At 34.9% G+C, this 18,270-nt stretch overlaps 1 protein-coding gene across 1 annotated transcript in view; it reads right to left on the bottom strand.

Annotated features, from left to right (window-relative positions):
* The window catches only part of COL14A1 (collagen type XIV alpha 1 chain), a gene marked incomplete at its 3' end in the record, with an annotated part of 211,445 nt that overhangs the window by 155,539 nt on the left and 37,636 nt on the right, over positions 1-18,270 (bottom strand). The window contains exons 5-8 of the mRNA XM_079722162.1: positions 16,424-16,579; positions 15,396-15,515; positions 13,694-13,858; positions 11,211-11,372 (exon numbers count right to left, since the gene is read on the bottom strand). Of these exons, the coding sequence (XP_079578288.1) occupies positions 11,211-11,372; positions 13,694-13,858; positions 15,396-15,515; positions 16,424-16,579 (603 nt within the window). The remainder of the gene's footprint in view (positions 1-11,210; positions 11,373-13,693; positions 13,859-15,395; positions 15,516-16,423; positions 16,580-18,270) is intronic.

The raw sequence follows: 18,270 nt of genomic DNA, 5'->3' as shown, positions 1-18,270 counted from the left end.
TATAGATTCAAGAAAATGAGTGTACTCCAAATAGATAGGCCAACAGAAACTCACCCCAAAATATACCGTAGTCAGACTTCCTAAAACTAAACTCAAAGAAAAAAATGTAAAAGGAATGGGAAAGAAATGACACCTTATTTTTAGGGGGAAATTTTTTAATGACAGCAGATTTCTCATCAGAAACCATGGAGCCCAGAAGAAAGTGGCATAACATTTTTCAAATATTCAAAGAAAAAAGCTGTCAACCAAAACTCTATCTAGCAAAAGATATCTTTTAGGAATGAAGGGAAAATCAAATCATTCTCAGATAAAGTAAAATTAAATAAGAATTTTTCACGAATGGACCTATCCCAAAAGAAGGCCTAAAGGAGGTTCTTTAAACAGAATAACAAAAAGAAGGATTTCTGAGACTGCAGAAAGGAAGAAAGAATGACAGAAAGCATAAAAATGTGGGTAAATATAATACAGTTTACTTCTCCTCTCAAGTTTCCTAAATTATGTTTTGTGGTTGAAGAATTATAACAATTTCTGATGTGGTTCAACATTTTTGGAGAGGAAATATTTAAGACAATTGTATTACACACAGGTATGGTAAAGGGACTTGAGGGAGGTAAGGTTTCATCACTTCACTCAAACTGGTAAAATATCAACATCAGCAGACTGGGATAAGTCATGTATATATAATATAATAACTAGAGCAAGCACTAAAAGAGATATACAAAGAGATTCCATCAAAAACATTCTAAATAAATCAAAATGTAGTTCTAAAAATGTTTAAGTAACCCACGGGAAAAAAACGGTAAAGGAAACAGAGATGTGAAAACCAGAGAGAACAAAGTGAAAAAATAAATAAATAAAAATTAAAAAGCAGGTATAACCTCAAACATATCAATAATTACATTAAATAAAAATGGCCTAAGCATACCAATTAAAAGGAAGAAATTATCAGAGTGGATTTAAAAATGTGATCAACTATATGCTATGTACATGAAATCCACTTCAAATATGATATAGGAAGGTTGAAAGTAAATAGATTTTAAAATTATATTATGTAAACATTAATCAAAAGGGAGTAGAAATGGCTGTATTAATATAAGATAAAGTAGACTTCAGAACAAAGAAAATTACCTGAGACAGGGAAAGACATTACATAATGATAAATTATTAATCAACCCAGAAATCCTAGCATTCTAAATGTATATGCACCAAAAAAAGAGCTGCAAAACATATAAAGTAAAAACTGATAGAACTGAAAGAAAAAACAGACAAATCCACAATTTTAGATGGATATTTAACATCTCTCTCTCTCTCAACTATTGATAAGACAATGAAACAAAACAATCAGCAAGGATATAAAACTCAACAAGACCATCAACCAACAGGATCTAGTCAAAACTTATAGAACATTGCATGTGACAACAGCAGAATACACATCCATTTCAAGCACCTACAGAGCATATACCGAGATAAACCATATCCTGGGCCAAAAAACAAACCTCAGAAAATTTAAAACAATTGAAATCATACAGAGTGTGTTCTCTGATGACAATGAAATAAAATTAGAAATCAATAACAGAAAGATAACAGACAAAAGCCCAAGCACTTGGAAACTATAGATAACACACTTCTAAATAATCAATGGGTCAGAAAGGACATGTCAAGACCAAAAAATAGTTTAAATTGATAAATGAAAATACAACATATCAAAATTTAGGGACATTGCTAAAGCAATGCTGAGAAGGAAATTTAAAGCATTTAAGTAATTACACTATAAAAGAGAAAGCATCTCAAATCAGTAATCTAAGAGTCCATCTAAAAAATCTAGAAAATTGAAAGCAAAATAAACCCAAAACAAGCAAAGTGAAGAAAATGAAAGTAAGAGCAGAAATCAATGAAATAAAAAACAGAAGAAAAATAAAGAAGTTCTATGAAACCAAGAGCCAATTCTTTGAAAAAAATGCAAACATCTAGCAAGCCTGAAAGAAAAATAAAAAAGAGAAGACAAAAATTACCAATATCTTGGAGGAAACAGGAGCTATCACTATAGACCCTGCAGACATCAAAAGAATAAGGGAATGCTATAAACCACTCTACACACATGAATTCTACAAGTTCTATGAAATGGACCAATCACTTGAAAAGCAGAAGCTTTCCCTCTAAGATGGGGAATAAGGCAACAGTATTCATTCTCATCACATTTAACACAATACTAGAAGTTTTAGCCAGTGAAATAAGGCAACAAAAGCAAATAAAAACCACAGCAATCAAACGGAAAGAAATAAAACTATCACTATTTGCAAATAATATGACGTTCTACGTAGAGAATCTCCAAAAATCTAGAGAAAAACTCCTAGAAATAATTAATAATTTCAAATAATAGGGTCAGCAGATACAAGGTAAACATACAAAAATATAATTATATCTGTATATATTAGCAATGAAAATGAGAACACCAAAATTAAAAATACAACTAAAATTTCTCAAAATAAAATTAATACTAAATGTAAGTAGAACAAAACCTATATAGAACTTGCATCCTAAAAATTACAAAATGTTGATGGAGAACTCAAAGAATATCTAAACAAATGGAGGGATTTGCCATGTTCATGGATTAGAAGAATCAACAGATTAAAGATGTGAATTATTCCTAAGTTGATATTTGATAATTGAAAATTGATTTAATGCAATTCCTATCAAAATTCCAATAAGACTTTTTGTAGAATAAAAATTATTCTAATATTTATATTAGATTATTATATAAATTAAATATAGAATATTATATAAATATTATTCTAACACTTACATGGACGATAAGGAAGTATAATAGCAAAAACAATTTTGAAAAAGAATAATCAAACAGGAGAACTCAGTCTATCCAATCTTTTTTTTGTTTGTTTTTTTGTTTTGTTTTTTTAAAGAAGATGTTGGGGGTAGGAGTTTCTATTAATTAATTTATTTATTTTTGCTGTGCTGCATCTTCGTTTCTGTGTGAGGGCTTTCTCTAGTTGTGGCAAGTGGGGGCCACTCTTCATAGCAGTGCACGGGCCTCTCACTGCCGTGGCCTCTCTTGTTGCAGAGCACAGGCTCCAGACACACAGGCTCAGTAGTCATGGCTCACGGGCCTAGTTGCTCCGCAGCATGTGGGATCCTCCCAGACCAGGGCTCGAACCCGTGTCCCCTACATTAGCAGGCAGACTCTCAACCACTGCGCCACCAGGGAAGTCCCAGTCTATCCAATCTTAACACTTATTATATAGCTACAGTAAATCAAGACTGTATGACATTGGAAGGGGGTTAGACACATAGACCAAATGGAACAGAAAAGAGAACCAAGATATAAACACACACAAATGTCTCCAACTGATACACAACAAAGCTGCAAGGTAATTTCAATGGCAGAAATACAGCCTTTTAAGCAAGTAGTGCTGGAAGCTTAAACTAAACTTCAAATCCTTTGCAAAAAATTAACTCACATCATAGATTTAAATGTAAAATATAAAATTTTTGGGAAAAAAATAAAAAGGAAAATCCTTGGGAATCTAACACCAGGTAAAGAGTTCTTAGACTTGACATGAAAAGCACTAATCATAAAATGGAAAACAGATAAGCTGGACTTCATCAAAATTTAAAACTTTTGTTCTGCAGAAGACCTTGCTAAAAAGATATGCAATAGATTGAGAGAAAATATTAACAAACCACATATCCAACAAAGGATTATTACCTAAAATATAAAGAATTCTCAAAGCTCAACAGTTAAAAACTAACACAAAAAACAACCCCCAAAAAAGTCCAGTTAGAAAATGGGCAGGGGGGGCACTTTCAAGATGGTGGAGGAGTAAGACGTGGAGATCATCTTCCTCCCCACAAATACATCAAAACTACATCTACACATGGAACAACTCCTACAGAACACTTACTGAACGCTGGCAGAAGACCTCAGATTTCCCAAAACGTATCAGACGCCCTCAGGCGACCTACACACAGAGGTGGGGCAAATCCAAAGCTCAACCCCAGGAGCTACGCAAACAAAGAAGAGAAAGGGAAATTTCCCCCAGCAGCCTCAGGAGCAGTGGATAAAATCTCCACAATCAACCTGATGTACTATGTATCTGTGGAATACCTGAATAGACAATGAATCATCTGAAAATTGAGGCAGTGGACTTTGGGAGCAATTGTAGACTTGGGGTTTGCTTTCTGCATCTAATTTGTTTCTGGTTTTATGTTTATCGTAGTTTAGTATTTACAGCTTATTATCAATGGTAGACTTGTTTAATGGTTTGGTTGCTCTCTTCCTTTTTTATTTTGTTATATATATATATATATATATATATATATAATTTTTTTTTATTTTCCTTTTTCTCCTTTTGTGAGTGTGTATGTGTATGCTTCTTTCTGTGATTTTCTCTGTATAGCTTTGCTTTTGCCATTTGTCCCAGGGTTCTGACTGTCATTTTTTCTTTTTTTTTTCAGTATAGTCTTTAGCACTTGTTATCATTGGTGGATTAGTTTTTTGGTTTGGTTGCTCTCTTCATTCTTTCTCTCTTTTTTATTATTTATTAGTTTTTATTTTTAATAAAATTTTTCTATTTTAATAACTTTATTTTATTATTATTTTTTTCTTTATTTCTGTCTTTCTTTTTCTCCCTTTTCCTCTGAGCTGTGTGGCTAACAGGGTCTTGGTGCTCTGGACAGGTGTCAGGTCTGAGCCTCTGAGGTGGGGGGGCTGAGCTCAGGACACTGGTACAGCATAGACCTCCCAGCCCCTCGTAATATCAAATGGTGAAAGCTCACCCAGAGATCTCCATCTCAACGCTAACACCCAGCTCAATTCAATGACCAGCAAGCTACAGTTCTGGACACTGTATACCAAACAACTAGCAATACAGAAACACAACACAACCCATTAGCAGAGAGGCTGCTTAAAATAATAATAAATTCACAGACACCCTAAAACCCACCACTAAACAAATGAAGAAGTAATAGGCAGGGTACCTGAAAAAGAATTCTGAGTAATGATAGTAAAGATAATCCAAAATCTTGAAAATAGAACAGAGAAAATACAAAAAACGTATAACAAGGACTAGAAGAACTAAAGAGCAAACAGACAGTGATGAACACAAAATAAATGAAACTAAAAATTTTCTAGAAGGAACCAATAGCAGAATAACTGAGGCAGAAGAAGGGATAAGTGATCTAGAAGAAAAAAGAGTGGAAATGACTACCACAGAGCAGAATAAAGAAAAATGAATGAAAAGAATTGAGAACTCAGAGACCTCTGGGAAAATATTAAATGCACCAACATTTGAATTATAGGGATCCCAGCAGAAGAAGAGAAAAAAAAAGGGACTGAGAAAATATTTGAAGAGATTATAGTTGAAAACTTCCCTAACATGGGAAACACTCAATAAATCCAAGGAGAAACACAACAAGACACATATTAATCAAACTATCAAAATTTAAATACAAAGAAGAAATCTTAAAAGCAGCAAGGGAAAAGCAGCAATTAACATAAAAGGAAATCCCCATAAGGTTAACAGCTGGTCGTTCATCAGAACCTCTGCAAGCCAGAAGGGAGTGGCAGGAAATATTTAAAGTGATGAAAGGGAAAATGCTACAACCAAGATTACACTACCCAGCAAGGATTTCTTTCAGATTAGATGGAGAAATTAAAACCTTTACACAGAAGCAAAAGCTAAGAGAATTCAGAACCACAAAACTAGCATTAAAACAAATGCTAAAGAAACTTCTCTACGCAGGAAACAAAAGAGAAGGACAAGACCTACAATAACAAACCCAAAACAATTAAGAAAATGTTATTAGGGACATACATATCGATAACTACCTTAAATGTAAATGGATTAAATGCTCCAACCAAAAGACATAGACTGGATGACTGGATACAAAAATAAGACCTATATATGCTGTCTACAAGAGACCCACTTCAGACCTAGGGACACATACAGACTGAAAGTGAGGGGATGGAAAAAGATAATCCATGCAAATGACAATCAAAAGAAAGCTGGAGTAGCAATTTTCATATCAGACAAAGTAGACTTTAAAATAAAGACTATTACAAGAGACAAAGAAGGACACTACATAATGATCAAGGGATCAATCCACGAAGAAGATATAACAATTGTAAATATTTATGCACCCAACATAGGAGCAACTCAATACATAAGGCAAATGCTAACAGCCATAAAAGGGGAGACTAACAGAACACAATCATAGTAGGGGATATTAACACCCCACTTTCACCAATGGACTGATTATCCAAATTGAAAAAAATAAGGAAACACAAGCTTTAAATGATACATTAAACAAGATGGACTTAATTGATATTTATAGGTCATTCCACTCAAAAACAACAGAATACAATTTCTTCTCAACTGCTCATTGAACATTCTCCAGGATACATCATATCTTGGGACACAAATCAAGCCTTGGTTAATTTAAGAAAATTGAAATCGTATCAAGTATCTTTTCTGACCACAGCGCTATGAGATTAGATATCAATTACAGGGAAAAAATCTGTAAAAAATACAAACACATGGAGGCTAAACAATACACTACTGAATAACCAAGAGACCACTGAAGAAATCAAAGAATAAATCAAAAAATACCTAGACACAAATGATAATGAAAACATGACTACCCAAAACCTACGGCATGCAGCAAAAGCGGTTCTAAGAAGGAAGTTTATAGCAATACTATCCCACCTCAAGAAACAAGAAACATCTCAAATAAACAACCTAACCTTATATAAAGCAATTATAGAAAGAAGAACAAAAACGCTCAAAGTTAGAAGAAGGAAAGAAATCATAAAGATCAGATCAGAAATAAAGGAAAAAGAAATGAAGGAAATGATAGCAAAGATCAATAAAACTAAAAGCTGGTTCTTTGAGAAGATAAACAAAATTGATAAACCATAGCCAGATTCATCAAGAAAAAAGGGAGAAGACTCAAATCAATAGAATTAGAAATGAAAAAGGAGAAGTAACAACTGACACTGTAGAAATACAAAGGACCATGAGAGATTACTACAAGCAACTATATGCCAATAATATGGACAACCTGGAAGAAATGGACAAATTCTTAGAAAAGCACAACCTTCCGAGACTGAAAAAGGAAGAAATAGCAAATATAAACAGACCAATCACAAGCACTGAAATTGAGACTGTGGTTAAAAATCTTCCAACAAACAAAAGCCCAGGACCAGATGGCTTAACAGGTGAATTCTATCAAACATTTAGAGAAGAGCTAACACCTATCCTTCTCAAACTCTTCCAAAATATAGCAGAGGAAGGAACACTCCCAAACTCATTCTACAAGGCCACCATCACCCTGATGCCAAAAGCAGACAAAGATGCAACAACAAAAAAAGAAAACTACAGGCCAATATCACTGATGAATATGGATGCAAAAATCCTCAACAAAATACTAGCAAACAGAACCCAACAGCACATTAAAAGGATCACACATCATGATTAAGTAGGGTGTATCCCAGGAATGCAAGGATTCTTCAAAATAAGCAAATCAATCAATGTGACACACCATATTAACAAATTGAAGGATAAAAACCATATGCTCATCTCAATAGATGCAGAAAAAGCTTTAGACAAAATCAACACCCATTTATGATAAAAATCCTCCAGAAAGTAGGCAGAGAGGGAACTTACCTCAACATAATAAAGGCCATATACGACAAACCCACAGCCAACATCATTCTCAATGGTGAAAAACTGAAACCATTTACACTAAGATCAGGAGCAAGACAAGGTTGCCCACTCTCACTACTATTATTCAACATAGTTTTGGAAGTTTTAACCAAAGCAATCAGAGAAGAAAAAGAAATAAAAGGAATCCAAATCAAAAATGAAGTAAAACTGTTACTGTTTGCAGATGACATGATACTATACATAGAGAATCCTAAAGATGCACCAGAAAACTACTAGAGCTAATCAATGAATTTGGCAAAGTAGCAGGATACAAAATTAATGCACAGAAGTATCTTGCATTCCTATACACTAATGATGAAAAATCTGAAAGAGAAATTAAGGAAACACTCCCATTTACCACTGCAACAAAAAGAATAAAATACCGAGGAATAAACCTACCTAAGGAGAAAAAAGATCTGTATGCAGAAAACTATAAGACACTGATTAAAGAAATTAAAGATGATACAAACAGATGGAGAGTTATACCATGTTCTTGGATTGGAAGAATCAACATTGAGAAAATGACTATACTACCCAAAGCAATCTACAAATTCCATGCAATCCTTACCAAACCACCAATGGCATTTTTCACAGAACTAGAAAAATAAATTTCACAATTTGTATGGAAACACAAAAGACCCCGAATATCCAAAACAATCTTGAGAAAGAAAAACAGAGCTGAAGGAATCAGGCTCCCTGACTTCAGACTATACTACAAATCTACAGTAATCAATTACAAAGCTACAGTAATCAAGACAGTATGGTACTGGGTACAAACAGAAATATAGATCTATGGAACAGTATAGAAAGCCCAGAGATAAACTGATGTGCATGTGGTCACCTTATCTTTGATAAAAGAGGCAAGGATATACAATGGAGAAAAGACAGTCTCTTCCATAACTGGTGCTGGGAAAACTGGACAACTAAATTAATTTCTAAACAGTGAAATTAGAACACTCCCTAACACCATACACAAAAATAAACTCAAAATGGATTAAAGACCTAAATGTAAGGCCAGACACTATAAAATTCTTAGAGGAAAACATAGGCAGAACACTCTATGACATAAATCACAGCAAAATCCTTTTTGACCCACCTCCTAGAGTAATGGAAATAAAAACAAAAATATACAAATGGGACCTGATAAAACTTGAAAGCTTTTGCAAAACAAAGGAAACCATAAACAAGATGAAAAGACAACCTTCAGAATGGGAGAAAATATTTGCAAACGAAGCAAGTGACAAAGGATTAATCTCCAAAATATACAAGCAGCTCATGCAGCTCAATATCAAAAAAAACAAACAACCCAATCCAAAAATGGGCAGAAGACCTAAATAGACATTTCTCCAAAGAAGATATACAGATTGCCAACAAACACATGAAAGAATGCTTACCATCACTAATCATTAGAGAAATGCAAATCAAAACCACAAGTGGTATCACCTCACACCAGTCAGAATGGCCATCTTCATAAAATCTACCAACAATAAATGCAGAAGAGGGTGTGGAGAAAAGGGAACCCTCCTGCACTGTTGGTGGGAAGGTAAATTGATACAGCCACTATGGAGAACAGTATGGAGGTTCCTCAAAAAACTAAAAATAGAACTACCATATGACCCAGTAATCCCAGTACTGGGCATATACCCTGAGAAAACCATAATTCAAAAAGAGTCATGTACCACCTTTTTCATTGAAGCAATACTTACAATAACCAGGACATGGAAGCAATGTAAGTGTCCATCGACAGATGAATGGTTAAAGAAGATGTGGCACATATATACAATGGAGTATTACTCAGCGTTAAAAAGAAGTGAAATTGAGTTATTTGTAGTGAGGTGGTTGGACCTAGAGTCTGTCATACAGAGTGAAGTAAGTCAGAAAGAGAAAAACAAATACTGTATGCTAACACATATATATGGAATCTAAAAAAAACCCAAAAAGGTTCTGAAGAACCTAGGTGTAGGACAGGAATAAAGACGCTGACATAGAGAATGGACTTGAGGACATGGGGAGGCGGAGAGGTAAGCTGGGACGAAGTGAGAGAGTGGCATGGACATATATACACTACCAAATGTAAAATAGATAGCTAGTGGGAAGCAGCCACATAGCACAGGGAGATCAGCTCAGTGCTTTGTGACCACCTAGAGGGGTGGGATAGGGTGGGAGGGAGGGAGATGCAAGAGGGAGGAGATATGGGGATATATGTATATGTATAGCTGATGCACTTTGTTATAAAGCAGAAACTAACACACCATGGTAAAGCAATTATACTTCAATAAAGATGTTAAAATAAATAAATAAAATTAAAATTAAAGAAAAGAAAATGGGCAAAAGATATGAACAGATGTTTCATCAAAGAGGATATGCAAATGCAAACAAGCATGTGAAAAGGTGTTCAACTTCATTAGCTATCAGGAAAATGATAATTCATACCACAATAAGATAGCACTCTACACCTATCAGAATGACCAAAATAAAATATAGTAACAACAAATGTTGGTGACAATGCATAGAAACTGGATCACTTATATATTGCTGGTGGGAATGTAGAATGAGACAGCCACCCTGGAAAATTGTTTGACAGCCTCTTAATTAAAACTAAGTTACACATGCAATTACAATATGATGGAGCAGTTGCACTCCTGGGCATTATCCCAGAGAAATGAAAACTTATGTTCACAGAAGAACCTATACATGAATGTTCATAGCAGCCTTTTTTGGTAACAGCCAAAAAATGGAAAGAACGCAGATGTTTTTCAATGTGTGAATTGTTAAACGAAGTGTGGTACATCCATGCCATGGAGTACAACGCAGCAATAAAAAAGAAAGAGCTACTGATACATGCAACTACTTTGACGAATCTCCAGGGAATAACCCTGAATGCAAAAAGCCAGTCCTTATAAGTTACATACTGTATAATTCCATTTATGTAACATTTCCAAAATGAAAAGTATTTAGAGATGGAGAACAGATTAGTGGTTGCCAGGGGTTAGGAAGATATTGGGGGAGGGAAGGAATGTGGCTATAGAAGGATAACAGAAATGGTCCTTGTGGTGACGTGAATGTTCTGTATCTTGTCTGTATGAACGTCACTTTCCTGACTGTGATATCCCGCTGTAGTTATGTAATATGTTACCATTGAGGGAAACAGGTAAAATATACATGATGTCTTTCTACACTATTTCTTAAAAATTCATGTGAATGCTCAATGATCTCAAAATCCAACATTTAATTAAAAAACAAACATGATGGTCTAAATGCAACACCATGGAGTTATTATCTAGTAATTTAAAGTATCACTCCCTCCCACAAGCCCATGGAACCTACCAATATACTCCCTTTTCTACTCTGATGATCCCTGTCTTGAGAGCACAAAGGACTGTTTAGTAAGTCAATGTGAAAAATGATAAGAATTTTCATAATCCATGATAGATTGTTGCACAGAGTAATACGCATACGAGCAGAGCAACTGTGCTCTTTCATTCATTGTACCTTTGATCTCCCTGTCCTGTTCTTCCACCCTGGAGCAGAGAGTCCTCGTCAGACTCTCCACAACTGTGTGCATCAGGTCAAATTCGGCGACATTGTACACGTGAGTGTTGTCTGGTTCAGAGGCGATCTCCTGCAATTCATTCTCATCCGCGTTCTTCACCCCTGGCATTGAGGACAACAGGGAGGGTCATGACGGTCATGCCCCATTTGAAAAAGCAACTGCAGTGACCCCGACCTGCACCCATCAGTCTCCACCGCAACCAAAGCACCTGTACTTTAAAGAGGCACATCTCATGTCAGATTGTTTTTTAAATTCACTTTCAAAGTCATTTTTATTTTATTTTTAAATTTTTATTATTTTTTGGCCTCACCGCTCGGCATGTGGGATCTTAGTTTCCCAACCAAGGATTGAACCTGTACTCCCTGCAGTGGAAGGGCTCATCCTAACCACTGGACCACCAGGGAATTCCCTCAAAATCATTTTTAAAGGATTAAGTCTTAATTTTGTTCAGTACATCTTAAAGGAAGATGTATTGATGAAACTAACTTCTGTCTTTCATAAATATTGCAGAAGCAATAGTAATTAAACCAGTACTCTACACTATCCGAACTTCAGGTTTAAATTTTTATAAAATTAGTTTACTTAAATTGAGACAGAAAATCCTTGGCCCTCTTGGAATTTTCTAGTCTATCTTAGCCATGGATGCTAACAATTAGAGTGTGCTTACTATGCCCCAAGCACTTCAATGTTTTCTATATATTAACACATTTAATCTTCACAACCAATCCTATGAGTTTGGCATTACTGTTCCTCCCATTTTACAGATGACTAAGCTGATGCACAGAGAGGTTGATTCACTTGCTCAAGGAAGCACAACCAGTAAGTATACAGCTGGGGTTTCACCCAGGTAGTCTAGATCCAAAGTCATATGCTCTTAGCTACTATCTCAAGCTGCCTCTCAGAAGATTACACATTAAAATGAGTAAATATTTACCAGTGAAATTAGAAATAGAAAAAGGAAGGCACAGGATTGGGTTTCATGGGTGCAAAGGTAGATTTCTCTTCCCCAGGCTTCAGTAAACAAGGAGCATTTCTTTAAAAATCCCAGTCATTGCAACTATCTAAGGATGTTAACAAGAGGTACTATGGAAGCAAGGAAGAGAGATTACCTGGGGCAACATTAATTACTTCTTAGGTGCCCAGCTGTGCCATTTAATTTATCTGCCAACCTAACAGATTGAGTAACAAAGCATCGGTTGTTTCTGAACTATTTGCTTTAGGGGGTTATAAGATAATAAATACTACTGATTTCCAGGTAATTCCCAGAGAAAAAGCCCAAATCACACCTGAATGAGTTCACTTAAACTCATCCATTCATCATTAAGGAGGCCACAGAATGGAGAGTAAACACAAAAATTAATCCCTTATTAGCATAAGTCTTCTGCAGGGATTTTCTTTGTTGAACAAAAGGATAGCAAAATAAAAAATAAAAATTAAATCAATCTCTCTAATGTTCCTTGTCTGACGGACCTCTACAATAGATTTTAAAATGCATAGTTGGATCTGTGTCCACAATAGCAAAATAACAGTGCATGCTGAAGCAATGAGCTTAATGTCAATAATATTTTTCATGGCATTTAGTTAAAACCAACAAGTTTGGATCATTTAAGAATATTCTAGAGAAGATAAACCCCAAATCTCTCTTTCTCTCTCACCTTTCCAAACAAAACAGTCTGTTGTAAAGAGCACAGAAAAGTGAGGAAATGGTAATCATGACTTGGATGGAATTTGTTTTGTAAGGATTTTGCCTTGTTCATATTTATGCTCCAGCACCCACCAAAATGCCTGCCACCCAGCAAAGAAGCAAATACTTCTCGAATGAAACATTCTATAAACCACATTTTGAGTAACAAATCTAGAAATCAGTCAGAGGAATTGTCTCTATTTTTTTTGTCAGTCTCTACTAAATAGAAGGCCTTCCTATCACCAAAGAAAATGTAAATAATATAATCAAGAGTAAAATTGCATCAACTAAATATTTTGCAGTTATTCTGAGTGTGTGCCATACATATTTCTCCCACAAACTGATACCTTATAAAGGGTTATTTTCAAAGAAAGAATACTGCATATCTACAATTCTTTGCTTTCTTAACTACAAGACCTTAATTCCTTGAAAATGATAAATTGGTTTCTCTCTACACTATCAGAGAAGAGATAGCTATAACGTGATACTAAAGAGAAAAGTCTTGACTAATTAAATGGTAACGAATATGTACCTAACCTCTGCACTTTATGCTTTTCACAGCATTTTGTGTGTGGTATCTCACCTAGAGATCCTCACACCATAAGATCCATCAGTTCCATCACTTCCATTTTTAATGTAAGGAAGTGGGCTCAGATCAAATGACTTTGCAACATATATAGTTTTAAGTGGTTGTATGTGTGTGTCCATTGTTGAAACAGGACCATAATTAACAAATACCTATGGCAAACAGTTCTACACCAGATTCACGAAGGTTTCTGGATGGTGGAATAATATCATCTTGGGATTTTCCGTCTGTGATTAAAATGCCAATTTTGGACACTCCAGTCCTTGCTCCCGCTTCTGGTTTAAAGCTGTTTTCAAAGACGTAGTTCAAAGCAAGACCTAGGAGGAAACAAGAAAAAAATAAATACAAACCAACCATCTCTAATAAAAAGCTTTCCAATTCTGCAAAATGTAACCACAAGATGAGTAACTTAGGAAGTTAAAAGAGTTTTTATTAGATGTGAACTTTCATCTTCATTTTTACAATAAACTATTCTTTGACAGATCCGACAAAAAACTAAAATCCACCAAAACAGAGGTAATAAAAAATAGTTGAATAGTGCATCATTTCAGAAACTAACATTCATAAAGAACATTGAATTCATATCAAATGTATATTGACAGATATGTGTACAAGAAAATCTAAACCTTTATAATTAAGGATGAAGCAAGAATACCCACACAGGAGCAAATGTCCCACATATCACTACATTTTCAATTTTGTTCATGATGATCTAAAAAACCCCACAAATTCCCTTTCTCTGTTTTATGGAGGTAGAAGGGGCATGTCTAAAATGATAGTTGAACTCCTGCCTTTTGAGTGTGACACTTTTCACCCAGAAAAAATAAATACCAAATATTGTTATAGGATTTGTGCTTAATAAACTTTTGTTGTATTAACAAAAAACTTGTTAGATTAAACCTCCAATTGGCAAAGCAATTATCAGGATTTCAGTGGTTTACTTAAAATTCAATGACAGCATCTCTGTTATTTAAACTGAGCATCCACATTGTGGGCCCACAGAAGGAAATAGCATGTATTAGGGTTAAAACCTGTGATAACCCTTTGTGGTTGGGTCATGGATAATTGTAATCTAAATATTCTTACATTACAGTTGTTCCTTGGTATCCACAGGGGGATTGGTTCTAGGACCCCCTGTGACACCCAAATCCATGGATACTCATGTCCCTCATATAAAATGGAGTAGTATTTGCATACAACCAACGTGTATCCTCCCGGATACTTTAAGTCATCCCTAGATTACTTATAATACCTAATACAATGTAAATTGTCTGTAAATAGTTACCAGCATGCGACAATTTAAGTTTTACTTTTGGGAAATTTCTGGAATTTTTTTCCAAATATTTCTGATCCCTGGTTGGTCAAATCTGGAGATGCTAAGGGCCGATTGTACTAATTTATCAAAAATATTGGTAAGCCAAAGCTCCATAAATATTTCCATGATAACTACTGATTGCAGAATAAAGGTAAAGAAAATATCTTCCTTGAAAATAGGTAGAAATGTGTTTTTATTTAACTGACAGCATGACTGGAGGAAAAACAGGTGAAGAGGAAGAAAAATGAACTGACAAAGGTTAAGACAGCTACTAAAGCCTGTCAGTGTCAGGGATTGCTCAGTTCTCTTCTAGTTCAACCAAGCCCTTCCTGGGACATTATATTCATATAGCAAAAGGGATGAGATGTCTAGGTTTTAACTCTTAATGCTAGGTTTGGGAAAAGAGCCATCTAAGAACTTTATATGCTAGTTTGGTTTAAAAATACTATGCTAAGACGTGCAAAGTGGCAAAACAAGGTAATAAAACTATTCTTCAGCAAGATATGTTGCTAAAAAATGTGGACTAAACAAAAACATACCTGTTAGTGTATTTCCTCCCTTGTATGGTAGATTTCGGACAGCTTCGATCACCTCATCTTTTGTGTTAAAAGCATTCAAGTGCCATTCTATTCTGGGGTCACCGCTATACTGTGCAAGACCTGGAAAAGAAAGATGAGAAAGCCCACCCAGAAATGATGGGTTACTCAAAGATCTAGTGGACCATTCAAGAAACTAGAATGACGAAGGGCCCAATGTTTGCAACATTTTTTTCTCTGCTTATGTACTTTCAAAATGAGTTCTTGACATCAACTTAAGGAATTTTCAACATAGCTGGGGGCTGAAGGAATGTATATATTTTATAGCCATCTAGAAGTGAGCACCCAATCAAGTACTTAGCATTTTTTAAAAGTCTGATCATGTTTGTAGATAAAAGGTCTAGATTTCTTTAATTTTTTTTATTGAGGTAACATTGGTATATAACATTATACCAGCTTCATGTGTACAACATTATATTTTGACTTCTGTACACATTATAGTGTTGTTTTTTGTTTTTATTCCCAAAGGAATGAGTTTTCTTTATGGCTATTTAGAAGGGAAACTAAGAGACTTTACAGATTAAAATGGATATGTTGCTCAATGATTTACACTTTTTTTTTTTGCTTTTTATCTCAGCTAGAATTAATTTGGCAAAGATTATCTTGTACTATAAAACATTTTCCAGTTGTTAAACATTTCACTGGATTCAGCTGTGTTTTTTTAAATAAAAAGAAAACTTTTACCCAATAAATTTTAAATGACAACTTTAAAATTATTATTATTATTAAGCAGAGAAGATTTTGGCTTTCCAGAAAATTGAAATGTGTTCAATAATTAATTGAGTGACACTGTCATTAGCAAAAATTAGTAGAAATAAATATTTATTGATGCAAACTTGCCCTTTTGGGAATATCACTATTGTTAAACCTGTAATTCTGAAAACCATTTGGTAAAGAATCTGAAATTTCTTAAGAAGCTTCCTGGTGGTTTTACACTGGCAGCAGACTGCTGTTAATGGTAGAAGATGTACCAATTCGTGTCTTCTCAGAGCCCACGTCGAATGCTGTAACCAAGTTTTCCAAAAAAGACCGAATCAGTCTGAAGTTGAATCTTCCAATACTCCATGAGCCATCAACCAGGATTACAATATCAGCAATAGCTGGAGTTTGACAGAAAAATTTCACTTCTGCAAAGTACAGACCAAAAAGTATCTGTGTTACTGTTGGAACTTTTAAAAGAGTGAGTTTATTTGAAGTCTTTCAGATAATTTGGTGCTAAGAATACAATAAAGTTTCCATTAAAACAACCATATTTTTATAACCATTCTTTTAAATGCATTTTTACCAGGAAAAAAAATGTGGTAACAGCTGGCAGCGGAGCCAATGTTCTGGAAATAGCAAAACACTGGCAGGTTCACACCATCTTGGCAACTCAAGCCTTCTGCATATTTTAAAAAGTAGTGTCTGTGCAAAAGCATCCAGTTTTGGGTTTTAGTCTGTAGCTTCTTTCCAGGAAAGGTCTTAGCAACACCCGTGTAGGAGAGTCAACAGGGATGGGAAGATAGCCAGGAAGCAGAGAGGCAGCTCTCGCATTCTGGTAAGTCTATGCTAGAGGAAGTCAGTCATAAGAGAAGAAAACATGGGCTTCCTGAATTCAAGGAAAGGGCAGGGCCGTGCATTTAATCTAAGAAAGGTACACAGACCTTTGCTAAAATAGGAAGGGTTTGTGGAAGAAGAAAATTGGAAAAGAGCCCAAGAATTTCCCCCAATTCAAATCTTTTTACATATTGTATCTATGTGACAGTAAGATTTTATCCCTAAAAGTCATTTAAGTAATTGATTTTTTAAATTAAGTTTCAGAATAAGGATCTAGAAAAGGATGCCTGGTGGCTGGAGTGGCACTACCATAAGCTTTGCCCTCGGGGAAAGTCCTAGCCCACAGTGATTGCGGGCAAGATGTGAAGGGCAAACAGCTGTCTTTGCAATAAAGGGGGTAGGTCTGTGCTGGATGAGGTGAAAACCACCACTTACATTCACACAGAGCCAGAACACTAAAATATTCTTAATGGGTTTAAGAATCCTTAAAAATGTCACAGTATTGTCAGCAGCTTTACCAGCAGTGCTTTTTACTGCAGTTTGTGCTTCCCAAAGGATGGCTTAACTTTGCTGAATTTTCATATTAGGACTGGAGATCAGGAATATTGTGTGTGTATATGTGTCCATGTCAACTTCTTGAAATGCCCAGTGAATCCCTACTTTGCTTTCTAACATTAAAATGACAATAAAACAGAATTTAAAATATAATTTATGTAGTGGAAAGCAAAATAAAGAAGTGTTCATAAATAAATTGAATATACTTTTTCCTGGGGGGGGAAATAGTTGAACTACTATGTTTAATATATATCTCTGTACCTACTGGCCACATTTAGTTAAAACGATCTTGGATCTTGGTTTTTTTTCACATTCATGGAATACCTAGATCCTTTTACCAGATGGGGAAAAAATGTATTTGCCAAGGAAATACTCAGATACTCATTATGTAAGCTAAATAATACAGCTCAATCCAAAGTTTATATATTACATTTTTGGGCACTGAATCTCTCTTCTTTAATGACCAAATACAAAGCCACCACTAACTTAGGAGTCAGCCCTCTGTACCACACTAAAAAATTCTAAAACAGAACAATGCAAGAAGTTATGGGGTAGAAATTAGTTTGTGCTTTGGAAATAATCAGGGAAAATTAAAGTCTTAAGAAGCTTTAAGAATCTATTTTTCTCAATTTTTATGGGGAAACTTACCTGAAATGAAAAGTAGTTTTCTTTTTCTTCCAAAACTATTGGGGATATTATTTAACTTTTTAATTTTAAATTTTTTAAT

Source organism: Hyperoodon ampullatus (genome assembly GCF_949752795.1).
Source record: "Hyperoodon ampullatus genome assembly, chromosome: 17".
Classification (NCBI taxonomy): Eukaryota; Metazoa; Chordata; class Mammalia; order Artiodactyla; family Ziphiidae; genus Hyperoodon; species Hyperoodon ampullatus.
Note: the sequence above shows the minus strand (reverse complement) of the source record. Positions and strands in the feature narration are given on the sequence as shown.